Genomic DNA, 13536 nt, shown 5'->3' with positions numbered 1-13536 from the left:
CAGCGGGAAGAACTGTTTAGACATCATGGTTAAGCCATTGTGGTGTGGAATTGGCTTGATGGACCTTCTGCGATCTTCCTGCTCAGAATTTGATTTGTTAATGATGAGAATGATTTCTTGGGTGCAGGGAACCCGTAACATCTGGCTCAAGGCCCAGCTCTTCACTGTGAGCCCAGAGAATCCGTGCACACCCAGGTTTGCATTATGATTCACAGCATAGTGGGATTCTGGCAGCTGTGTATAAAATATCAGAATAGCAAACAGCAGCTGGAATAAGTCAAAAAATGCAATGCTCACATATTTACAGAATACGACAGAAATCATATCATATGAATTGTAAATTAAATATGTCCATAGTTGAGGATCAATGACAAATCCTCATCATGTTCAATCTCCTGTTTCCCAGCACTTGATTTTCTGATTTTCAGAATCTGAAAGTCTCTAAAACAAAAATCCCAATCATTCGGATTCTCAGAAAGGAGGCGATCGTATTGTCGCTGAACTAGTAACCCAGAGAGCCAGAGTACTGCTCTGGGAGTCTGGGTTCGAATCCCACCATGGTGGATGGTAGAATTAGAATTCAATACAAATCTGGAATTAAAAGCCTAATGATGATCATGAAACCATTGTCGATTGTTGTAAAAACCCATCTGGTTCAACTCATCTGCTGTCCTCATCAGGTCTGGCCTACATGCAACTTCAGACCCACAGCAGTTAGCTCTTTGTAGTGAGCTCTGAAATGACCTCACACACAGTTGGAACACAAAATAGGAATGAAACCAGATGCAGCACCCGGTATCGACCGAGTAAACAACAACGGCAATCGCAGCCCTGTCGACCCTGCAAACTCTTCGTTATTAACATCTCCCAAAATTGGGAGAGCTGTCTCACAGGCTACTCAATCCTCATGGAGATAATGTCCCATATTATCAGATAATATCCATCCTTATCCCTGGGACTGGGATAATACAGGTGTCCTGTCAGCAATGGTGGTGGCACAGTGGTATTTACCCTGGGTGTCCTCAACATCGACTCCACAGCCCAAGAATTCTCATGGCATCAGGTCAAACGTGGGCAAGGAAGCATCTTGTTGAGCACGACGTGCCACTCTCCCTCAGCTGATTCGGTTCTCCTCTATGTTGAGTGAAGGAAGCACTGAGGGTGGCAACGGTGCAGTACTCTGGGTGGGGGAATTCAATGTCCATCACCAAGAGTGGCTCAGTAGCACCACTACTGACTGAGCTGGCCGAGTCCTAAATGACATAGCTGCTAGACTGGGTCTGCAGCAGGTGGTGAGGGAACCCACAAGAGGGGAAAACATACTTGAACTCATCCTCACCAACCTGCCTGCCGCTGATGCATCTGCCCATGACTGTATCGGTAGGAATGATCATCGCACTGTCATTATGCAGACGAAGTCCCGCCTTCACATTGAGGATATCCTCCATTGTGTTGTGTGGCACTACCACCGTGCTAAATGGGATAGATTTTGGTCAGATCCAGCTAACTCGAGACTGGGCATTGATGTGGGCCCGCAGCAGCAGCAGAATTGTATTCGAACACAATCTGTAACCTCATGGCCCGGCGTATCCCCCACAAATACCATCAAGCCAGGGGTTCAATGAAGAGTGCAGGAGGGCATGGCTAACAAGTAGAAAGTAACATTCACGCCACACAAGTGTCAGAAAATGACCAGCTCCAACTAGAGAGAATCCAACCATCGCCCCTTGATGTTCAATTGTGTTACCATCATTGAATCCCCCACTGCCAACATCCTCGGGGTTACCATTGACCAGGAACTGAACTGGACTAGCCACAAAAATACTGTGGCGACAAGAGCAGGTCATAGGCTAAGAATCGTGCAATAAGTAACTCACCTCCTGACTCCACAAAGCCTGTCCACCATCTACAAGGCACAAGTCAGGGGTGTGATGGAACACTCCCCTCTTGCCTGGATGAGTGCAGCTCCCACAACAGTCAAGAAGCTGGACACCATCCAGGACAAAGCAGCCCCGCTTGATTGGCACCACATGCACAAACATTCACTACCTCCAACACTGACGCACAGGAGCAGCAGTGCGTACCATCGACAAGGTGCACTGCAGGAATTCGCCAAGGCTCTTTAGACAGCATCTTCCAAACCTACGACCACTACCACCTATTAGGACCAGGGCAGCAGATAGATGGGAACACCACCGCCTGGAGGTTGCCCTCCAAGTCGCTCACCATCCTGACTTGGAGATATATCGCCACTCCTTCACTGTCGCTGGGTCAAAATCCTGGAACTCCCTTCAAACAGCACTGTGGGCGTACCTACACCACATGGACTGCAGTGGCTCAAGAAGGCAGCTCACCACCACCTTCTCAAGGGCAACTAGGAATGGGCAATAAATACTGGCCCTGCCAGCGAAGCCCACATCCCGTGAATGGACAATAAAAAGTGAAATATCCATTTCATCTCCTACCTTTCAAGTGACTGGGTACTTCCGATAAGCCTCTTCCAATATTCATGTAATGAACTGGATCAGAACCTGTTGAAAGCAATTAACTTTCATGAAATCAGATCTGTGTCATGTTATAGCAAAATCTGCAATGTTTGAATCCGAAATTGAATTCACTGTGTGATTTTACCGTACCAAGTTCCTGTATTTCTTTTATTATTTTATCCAACTTTGGGACCCCATGATGCACTTTCACAAAGGATTCCCACATCACCCTTCGGACCCGAGAGCCTTTCTCCATCACCAGACTTAGGAGAAGCTTGGAACTGTCTGCCCGGTTTCCCTTATCCGTGAGCTCAGTGACTTTCTGCAAAGAATAATAATGAATATATTGAGGATCAGAGTGAAAGATAAACACTGAGAATGAGATGGAAAGGATCTGCTCAGTGACGGCATTTCCAATTGTTTTGAGCACAATAAACAGTCACTGGGCTGAGAACTGATGCATAATGAACATTCACTAAAAATCATCTTCATCTCATTTCAGTCATTAACAGCAAATAAATGTGAATAAACTAAGCCAGAAGTCTGAAATACATTTTGGGGAGAGTGAGGAATCATTGACAATCTGCAGTATTTTAATGTGATCAGTGTGATGAGTTTTCTTTGTCAAATTATTGATTGACAATATGATCCACTTGTTTCCTCACATTGACTTCTTGCTGTTACAGTTTCTCATTTACTCAGCAAGAAAATTGCAGCAAATCAGATCTCTGGTGGAAGGGAAGGGACGTTTCTGGTCATTAAGTTATTTTAACAGAAGAATTGGAATCTTAAAATAAAAACTGGCAGTGAAATCACCATTGACTGAACCAAACCAGTACTGTTGAGTTATCTGTCAGGAGAATCGACCAATAATAATGGTGAAAAATCCAATCAATCCTATCAATTTCCCCCTCAGTAACTGAAAGTTCAGAAGCTTGATATTTCTGCAAATTTGCTACGAGTATGAAAACTTGGTAAGGAGTGGGAAGTGGATAGGTTTTGAGAATGAGTGGAACCCAAGATAACTGAACACTGTGGTGGTGTGAAGGAGAGGCTGCTCATAAGGCCAGAGTCAGAGCAATGGAGAATTCCAATGGGAGGTTTCAGGACTCGAGCAGCTTACAAGGAACGAAAGGGTCAAGGTCATTAAGTTATTTAAACAGAAGAATGGGAATTTTAAAGTGAAGGCATCTGAGGACTGCGAGATATGATAGGTTTGTGAGCACACATGTGATATCCCGGACCTGGAGTGGTCCAGGGTAAAGGCAGCAGAATCTGAGTAGCTTAACATTCCAGAGGTTGCAAGGTTACCTTGGTTACCTCCACACTCAACTGTTCCAAATCCATGGATGAAGGTTGAGGAGAAGTGTTGAGATAGGGGGAGAGACTTGCAGTGTTATGTGGAGAGAAGTAGGACATTTTTGTGCTGGCAGGTTTGCAGCAAATTGAGTTCAGCTTGAAGCTGGACACTGAAATCCCAGATAGCCTGGCTAAGCTTCAGTCAGTGACCAGGGGGAGAAATCCAATCAAGTGGTGAGAAGATGGAGTTTGTGGCAGGGATAGCAGACATTGGGGTCGATTTTTCCAATGTCTAACAGTCGGAAAAGGGAGTTACGTTCCACACCAAGAGTATAGAGGCAGGAAATTACACAGTGAATGAACTCAATAACCTGATGTTCACCCATGAGAGGTGACTGTCAGAGCGAGAAACAGGGGCAGGAGTTTTAAAATATTCTTTGACGCGATGTGGGCATCACTGGCTAAGTCAGCATTTGTTACTCATTCTTAATTACCCTAGAGAAGGCGGTGGTGAGTGACCTTCTTGAACTGTTGCAGTCCATCTGGTACCGGTACACCCACAGTGCTGCTGGGAAGGACATTCTCGTTTTGACCTAGTGACAGTGAGGGAATGGCGATAGATTTCCAAGTCAGAATGGTTGGAGGGGAAGTTGCAGATTTAATGAGTTTAGTTTGCTGATGTTCCCATGAGGAGTGATGGGTCACACCAGGAGGGCAGAGAAAAATCATTTATTCCAGTTGTGTGCAGTTTTGGACACTCCATTATTGAATGAAATATAAACACTGAAGGAACTGTCCTTCAGATTCATCAGGATGTTACCAGGGATGAGGAGTTATTGTTAATGTGGGTATTTGAGAATTTAGGATTCAAGGTGAGCAGACTAAAGGATGAATTGATCAAAGTCTTCAAGCCTCCTAAGCATGAGATAAAATCACAGCATCGATGGGGGAAACGATTTTTTTTTTTCTGACACACAGTTTTTCCTGGTAGTTCATTGCTTTTCCACTATACCCTCCCTGTTCTCCCCTTTTCCCAGCCTCATCAAACTCTTTCCTTTTGTCAGTCCATACTAGAGATATACCTGAATCATTCTCCTATCCTTTTACAGATAATGATGGATCTGCTGGGTGTTTAAAGTTTCATACCATTGCGTCAGATTTACAATATTTACAGTTCGATCCATTTTCCCATTTCAATTCTGTAAGATTTGGTGATTCCGTTATCTAATATGGGAACAATTCTCAGTGAAGCATGGAAAGCAAATTAGGTGTTGGGGTGTATTAAGAGGGCAATATTGAGCCAAAAGTATGAGGTAATTTGCAACTTGCTAAAAACTTTGGTGTGACCATACTTAGAATACTGTGTATAGTCCTGATTGCCTCAGTACAACAAGGTTATGAGAGCAACTGAAGAGAACAAGTAGAACGATTGAGAGGATGGAAGGGTTGGGCAAGGAGCTATTGTGTAAACTGGGCGTGTCCTCACTGGAAAAAGAGATTGAGAAGTAATATGATTGCTGTTTCCCATTGACTTCAATTTTGTGAGGACACCTTGATGCCACATTAGCTCAAATGCTGCCTTGATGTGAAGGGAAAGCACCATCCCCTCTACTCTGGAATTCTTTTGGCCATGTTTGAGCCAAAGCTGCGATTAGGTCTGGAACAGAGTGGTCCTGGCAGAACCCAAACTGAGTATTGGTGAGCAGGTTATTGCTGAGTAAAGGCCAGTTCAAAGCACTGTCGATGATACCTTCCATTGTTTTGCTGATGACTGAGAGTAGGCTGATGGAATTGCAATTGCTGGCTTAGAATTGTCCTGCTTTTCATGGATAGGATATTCCCGTGCAATTTTACACATTGTCAGGTAGATGCCAGTGTTGTACTGAAAAAACTTGACTAGAATTGCGGCTAGTCCTGGAGCACTAATCTCCAGCATTACAGCTGGGATATTGTTGGGGACTTGCATCCAGTGAGCTCGGTTGCTCCTTTACATCATGTGGAGGGATTTAAATTGGCTGAAGACTTGTTTCAGTGATGATGGGTACCAGAACCCAGTGGATGAATCATCCGCTAAACACTTCGGACTGAAGATAGTTGCAAAAGCTTCAGCCTTATCTTTTGTACTCGTGCTGGGCTCCCCATCATTGATTATGTGATTGTTTGTGGATTCTTCTCCTCCAGTTAGTTGTTTAGCTGTTCACCACAATATGACTGGTCTGGCAGGATTGCAAAGCTATATGCTCTGCTGGTTGTGGGATCACATGCTTCTGAATATCACAGAATCACACAGTGCAGAAGAGGCCCTTCGGCCCATCGAGTCTGCATCGAAACGTGAGAAACACCTGCCCTACCTACCTGATCCCATTTACCAGCCCATAGCTTTGAATTTTATGACGTACCAAGTGCTCATCCAGGTAAATTTACCCACCTCCACCACCCTCTCAGGCAGCGCATTCCAGACCATCACCACCCTTTGGCAAAAAAAAGTGGTTCCTTACATCCCCCCTAAACCTTCTGCATCACACCTTGAACTTGTGTCCCTTTGTGACTGACCCTTCAACTAAGGGGAACAGCTGCTCCCCATCCACCCTGTACATGCCTCTCATAATGTTGTACATCTCAATCAGGTCACCCCTCAGGTCTTCTCTGCTCCAACGAAAACAACCCAAGTCTATCTAACCTCTCTTCATAACTTAAATTTTTCATCCCAGGCAACATCCTGGTGAATGTCCTCTGCACCCCCACGAGTGCAATCACATCCTTCCTTTAATGTGGCGACCAGAACTGCACACAGTACTCCAGCTGTGGCCTCAACCAAGTTCTATACAATTCCAACCTCCCTACCTTTGTAATCTATGCCTCGATTGATAAAGGCAAGTGTCCCATATGCCTTTTTCACCACCCCACTAACATGCCCCTCCGCCTTCAGAGATCTATGGACAGACACACCAAGGTCCCTTTGTTCCTCAGAACTTCTTAGTGTCATGCTGTTCATTGAATACTCCCTTGTCAAATTACTCCTTCCAAAGTGTATCACCTCACACTTTTCAGCGTTAAATTCCATCTGCCACTTATCTGCCCATTTGACCATCCCGTCTATATCTTCCTGTAGCCCAGGACACTCACCCTCACTGTTAACCACCCGGCCAATCTTTGTGTCATCCGCAAACTTACTAATCCTACCCCCCACATAGTCATCTATGTCATTTATATAATTGACGAATAATAGGAGACCCAGCACAGATCCCTGTGGTATGCCACTGAACACTGGCTTCCATTCACTAAAGCATCCTTCTGTCATCACCCTCTTTCTCCTACAATGAAGCCAATTTTGAATCAACCTTATCAAATTACCTTGTATCCCATGTGCATTTGCCTTCTTTATAAGTCTCCCATGTGGGACCTTGTCAAAGGCTTTGCTGAAATCCATATAAACTACATCCACTGCACTAAACCCATCTACACACCTGTTCAACTCCTCAAATAAATCAATCAAATTTGTTAGGCACGACACCGCTCTCACAAAGCCATGCTGACTATCCCTGATCAAACCTTCCCTCTCCAAGTGGAGGTAGATTCTCTCCTTTAGAATTTTCTCCAACAGTTTCCCTACCACTGATGTGAGGCTCACTGGCCTGTGGATCCCTGGCTTCTCTCTACAACCCTTCGTAAATAGCAGAACCACATTAGCTGTTCTGCAGCCCTCTGGAACCTCCCCCGTGGCCAGAGAGGATTGAAAAATTTGGGTGAGAGCCCCTGCGATCTCCCCCCTTGCCTCCCTCTGCAGTCTGGGACACACATCATCCGGACCTGGAGATTTGTCCACTTTTAAGCCTGCCAACACCTCCAATACCTTGTCACTCCCGATATCAATTTGCTCAAAAACCTTGCAGTCTCTCTCCCCGAGTTCGATACCTTCATCCTCATTCTCTTGGGTGAAGACAGGTGTGAAGTATATATGTTATGGTGATGTATTGTAGCCTCAGCAGGTTGGCATCTCATGTTTATATACCCCTGAAGCTCATCCTGCAACGCTCTCCTACACATTAATTGAACCAGGGTTGAGCCCCTGGTTTGATTAAAATGGTGGAGTGATGGAAATGCCTTCCCACAATTCTGCAGCTGATGGCCCACAGTGCTTTGTGGATAGTTAGTTTAGAGACAGTAGATCTATTGTGTATCCATCACATTTAGCACGGTGATACTATCGCACAACACAATGACAGGTGTCTTCAATTTGAAGATTTTACTTCATTTCCTACGAGGACTGTGCGGTGGTCACTCCTATAGTGTCATAGACAGATGCATCTGCAATAGGTCGATGGGTGAGGCCAAATAGGGTTTCACCTCCTGTTGGTTCTCTGGCCAACTGCTGCAAGCCCAGTCTGGAAGATATGTCTTTCAAGACTCAGAAAGCTCTGTCATTAGTTTTGCTTCCGAGCCATTCTTGATGGGAGCAATTAAGTCCCAACCTATAGTGAATTCTCTGCCCTTGATTTTTTTAATTAACCTGGAGGAGTCCATATTCATCAACTGAAGGAGGGCAATAATCAGCAGGTGGTTTTGTTGTCTATCTTTGGCCTCATGCCAAGAGACTTCCTGGGATTCTGAATCTATGTTGAGGACTCTCCCTGGTTACTGTATACCCCTAGACTGCCATCTCTGGTGGATACATCTAGTGGGAAAGGGCATACCCAGGAATAGTAGCAGAAGAGTCTGGGATGTTGTTTGATGGTCATATTGACAGGATTATTCTTATGTCAGGCTGTTGTTTTACTGGTCACATTTGTTACAAGTCCTTCAATGTTAGTGGGGACTTTGCATGGTCGACTGAGCTGTGACTGAATCCAATGCTGGGTGCTCTTATTACACCTTTTTGTAGCTGTGTTGAATGTTGATCTTGACCATTTCAGAGGGCAGTGAAGAGTCAACCATGTTGCTGGGTGTCTGGAGCCATATACAGGTCAGGATGAGTAAGAACGGCAGATTTCCTTCCCTAAAGGACATGAGCGACCCATATGCCTTTTGACGACAATTCAATATTATTTAATTACCTTAGATCAAATTCACAAACTGTCACAGTGAGATCTAAGTTCAGGTCTCTGGAGTATGAGTCCAGGCTACTAGTTTGTTAATTCAGTAACATATCCACAGTGCTCTCGGTATCTGTATGTGGTAAGTGTTGTATGCTTGGAAGAAACAGGTCACTTTGGGTCTACGGTTCCCAAAGCTCTGAGGCTTTCCTCACCTCATGCTTGGTTCTGGTGTAGGCTAATTATTGGAGATTGATTTATCACCATTATCAGCATGTGACTGCCCGGGTGTTAGAAGATGATCTAGATAGATCTTGGTCTTCTATCATCCTTACATTCTGCAAGTTCTGTAATGTTTAAATAATCCAAACTCATTGCAACCCTCCCACTTACCCGATGTTGTTGTCCATTGAAAATCTGCTCGTATGTTAACAATAAACTGACTCCATCCACCCCTTCTTCAATCGCCTGTTCTATTCTGTCCCAGTAAAATTTTGTCAACTGGAACAGCTGGAAATCATCCCACTTTGTCAAGAATTCAGTGATTCTGGAGTTTGGATCTGTGAACACAAAATGGAGAAAAACAAACATCATTGAATTTCTAGCCACGTTGTTCTACTTCCTTTACAAGAAGCGACTGAATCCTCCTGTGAGCCACATTATCAAACAAAGTGTTAAAATCCAGAAACATTAAGTGATAGCATAGCTGATTTGTGACCTAATTCTTAACCTTGCCCCAAATCCCTTCAAACCCATGGTTATCAAGAAGCTATCAATCTCAAATTTAAAGCCAGCAATTGTCTTTATAGTTTGCTGGATGTGGGAGTCGTTGGCAAGGCCAGCATTTGATGTCTATCCCAAATTGCCCCAGAGAAGGAAGTGGTGAGAGACCTTTTTGAGCCACTGCAATATATCTGGTGCATGTATGCCCACAGCGCTTCTGGGAAGGGAGTCCCAGGATTTTGACACAGTGACAGTAAAGGAACAGTGATTTTCTTCCAGGTCAGGATAGTGTGTGGCCTGGAGGGGAACTTGCAGGTTATGGTGCTCCCTTGCATCTGTTGCCCTTGTTCTTCTTGGTGGTAAAGGTCATGGATTTGGCAGGTGCAGACAATGGAGCCTTGTTGAGATGCTGCGCTGCATCTTGTAGAAATTACACACTGCTTCCACTGTGCGTAAGTGGTGGAAGGAGCTAATGTCTTAGCATTGAGGATACACTCCATCATCGTGCTAATTGGGGATAGATTTCAAACAGATGTAGCAACTCAAGACAGGGCAACCATGATGCACTGTGGGCGATCAGCAGCAGCAGAACTGTACTCAGCCACAATCTATAACCTCATGGCCCGGTATTTCCCACACTCTACCATCACCAAGCCAGGTGATTAATCCTGGTTCAATGCAAAGTGCAGGAGGGCACACCTGGAGCAGCATCTGGCATACCTAAAAATGAAGTGTCAAGCTGGTGAAGCTATAACACAGGACTACTTGTGTGCCAAACAGCATTAGCAGCAAGTAAAACAGAACGAAGTGATTCTGCAACCAATGGATCACATCTAAGCTCTGCAATCCTGCTATGTCCAGTCATGAATGATGGCAGACAATTAAACTACTCACTGGAGGAGGAGGCTCCACAAATATCCCTATCCTCAATGATGGGAGAGTCCAGTACATCAGTGCAAAGGATAAGGCTGAAGCATTTGCTACAATCTTCAGCCAGATGTGCCCAGTGGATGATCCATCTTGGCCTCCTCCAGATGCCCCCAGCATCACAGGTGCCAGTCTTCAGCCCATTCAATTCACTCCAAGTGATAAAGAAATCAATGCAGGCACTAGATACTGCAAAGGTTATTTGGCCCTGACAATATTCCAGCAATAATACTGAAGGCTTGTGCTCCAGAGCTTGCCACGCCCATAGCCAAGCTGTTTCAGTGAAGCTACAATACTGGCATCTGCCCGACAATGTGACAAATTGCCCAGGTATGTCCTGCACGCAAAAGGCAGGACAAATCCAACCCGGCCAATTACCCATCAGTCTACTCGCGACCATCAGAAAAGTGAAGGAAGGGGTCATCAACAGTGCTTTCAAGCGGCATTTGCTTAGCAATGACCTGCTCACTGACAATCATTTGGGTTCCGCCAGGGTCACTCAGCTCCTGACCTCATTACAGTCTTGTTTCAAACATGGACAAAAGAGCTGAGCTCCAGAGGTGGGATGAAAGTGACTGTCCTTGACATCAATGCAGCATTTGACTGGTGTGGCATCAGGGAGCCTTTGTAAAACTGTAGTCAATGGAAATCAGTGGGAAAACTCTCCGCTGGTTGGAGTCAGACCAAGCACAAACGTAGATGGTTGTGTTTGTTGGAGGTCAATCATCTCAGTTCCAGGACATCACTGCAGGAGTTCCTCAGGGTAGTGTCCTAGGCCCAACCATCTCCAGCTGCTTCAGCAATGACCTTCATTCCATCATAAGGTCTGAAGTGGAGATGTTCACTGATGATTGCGCCATGTTCAACATTATTCGCAACTCCTCAGATACTGAAGCAGTCCATGTCCACATGCAGCAAGGCCTGGGTGATATCCAGGCTTGGGCTGACAAGTGGTATGTAACATTTGTGCCACACAAGTATCAGGCAATGACCATCTCCAACAAGAGAGAATCTAACCATCGCCCCTTGAGATTTAGTGCCATTGCTATTGCTGAATTCTCCACCATCAACATCCTGGGAGTTACCATTGACCAGAAAGTGTACTGAACTAGCCACATAAATACAGTGGCCACAAGAGCAGGTCAGAGGCTAGGAATGCTGCAGTGAGTAACTCAGCTCCTGACTCCCCAAAGCCTGTCCACCATCTACAAGGCACAAGTCAGCTGTGTGATGGAATACTCTTCACTTGCCTGGATGAGTGCAGCTCCATGAATACTCACGAAGCTTGACAGCATCCAGAACAAAGCAACCCGGTTGATTGGCACCCTATCCACAAACATTCACTCCCTCCACCACCGACATACAGTGGCAACAGTGTGTATTATCTACAAGTGCACTGCAGGAACTCACCAAGGCTCCTTAGACAGCACCTTCCCACCCACAGACGCTACCATCTAGGAGGGCAAGGGCAGCAATAGGTGGGAACACCACTATCTGGAATTTCTCCTCCAAGCCACTCAGCATCTTGGCTTGAAAATATGTCACCATTCCTTCACTGTCGCGGGAACCCCCTCCCTAACAGCGCTGTGGATATACCTGCGCCATATGGACTGCAGCAGTTCAAGGCGGGAGCTCACCACCATCATTTCAAGGCAAATTTAGAACTCAGGATGGGAAATAAATGCTGGCCAATCCAGTGAAGCCCAAAACCCTTGAATTAATATTTTTTAAATGTTTTAAGTGGTGGATGAGATGCCGATCAAGTGGGCTCTTTGTTCTTGATGGTGTAGATTTTTGAGTGTTGTTGGATCTGCAGACATCTAGGCAAGGGGAGAATATTCCATTGCACTCCTAAGTTGTGCATTGCAGATGGTGGGCAGACGTTGGGAAGACAGGAATGAGTTACTCTCCTCATAATTCCCAGCTTCTGACATGCTCTTGTAGCTATAGTATTTATATGGCTAATCCAGTTCAGTTACTGGTCAATGGTAAACCCCAGGATGTTGAGAGCGGGTGATTCAATGATGGTGATGCCATTAAATGTCAAGTGGAGATGGTTATATTCTATCTAGTTGGAGATCATCATTGCTTGGCACTTGTATGGCATGAATGCTACTTGCCATTTTATGATCAGGGAGCTCTTGGAGGTGGGAAATCCTTTCTGATAGCAGCTTAAGTCTTGTTCTGAGCCAATTAATGGCCCTATGGCTGTTAATTTGGCTCGGACACTCCCAGTCACATGGAGCTTGATGCAGCTTAATTTTAAGCCAGGGAGGTGGTGCGGGTCACTACCTTGGTGTGGAATTCCCCCCATGGCTCTATGACTAGGGCGTATAGTAAAAAAGATTGGAGCCAGACCATTCAGGACTGAAATTAAAATAAAAACTTCAATACACAGGAACCCTCTTCTGTAAGCAGCCAATTGATTCGAGGTCTGAGGTGAGGTGACTGTCCTTGCCATCATGGCAGCATTTGAGCACACATGGCGCCAATGCCAGGTATCTACTCAACAGTTCCAGTACTCAGAATCTCCCTGAAACTGTGACTGTGATGTCCTTTTAGAGGGTCGCTCATTTCACTCCTTCTACTCGACCCCTGTCCTGTTCCCTCTTCCTGTCTGAGCTGCAGGTCTTGCACAAGATATGGTCAATCTATAAGCATAGAAATTTTATTTTGGTGTATTTTATGAATATACCTGTGTCCATTCTCAGTCCTTTTGTAGTTGTTGGATATTCTGTCTAGTTTTGTCCTTCAGCCATGGTGATGACAGATGTTCTCAGATTAGGATGTTCTGTAATAAATATTACATTAATACAAGGATTAGATGGATATATTAAAATCAGAAGAACATTGACAGCTTCAAACAGTGAGGCGATGCACAGCATTTATTTGCAGGATATCGTTAGGGATTTTACAATCTCAGAAATGCCACGGTGATACAGATGGTAGATTTTTTGTCTGCTCAACAATGTACGACCTGCTCTCACCCTTCTCCTCAAAAAATCCATCCTTGACCCATTTGTCCTTGCAAACAACTGCCCTCCAGTTTCCTTTTCCCTCTTCAAAGT

At 45.0% G+C, this 13536-nt stretch overlaps 1 protein-coding gene across 1 annotated transcript in view; it reads right to left on the bottom strand.

The window, feature by feature from the left end:
• LOC144694732 (NACHT, LRR and PYD domains-containing protein 3-like) overlaps window positions 1-13262 on the bottom strand; it is a 49049-nt gene extending 35787 nt beyond the window's left edge. Inside the window, 4 exon segments of the mRNA XM_078565307.1 lie at window positions 2466-2531; window positions 2637-2808; window positions 9212-9378; window positions 13164-13262. Coding sequence (XP_078421433.1) covers window positions 2466-2531; window positions 2637-2808; window positions 9212-9378; window positions 13164-13173 — 415 coding nt within the window. The 5' untranslated portion in view covers window positions 13174-13262.
• Between the last annotated feature and the right edge of the window lie 274 nt (window positions 13263-13536).

Source organism: Cetorhinus maximus, chromosome 20 (assembly GCF_964194155.1).
Source record: "Cetorhinus maximus chromosome 20, sCetMax3.hap1.1, whole genome shotgun sequence".
Lineage (NCBI taxonomy): Eukaryota > Metazoa > Chordata > Chondrichthyes > Lamniformes > Cetorhinidae > Cetorhinus > Cetorhinus maximus.
The sequence above is the reverse complement of the archived record's forward strand: the minus strand, read 5'-3'. Positions and strand labels throughout refer to the sequence as shown.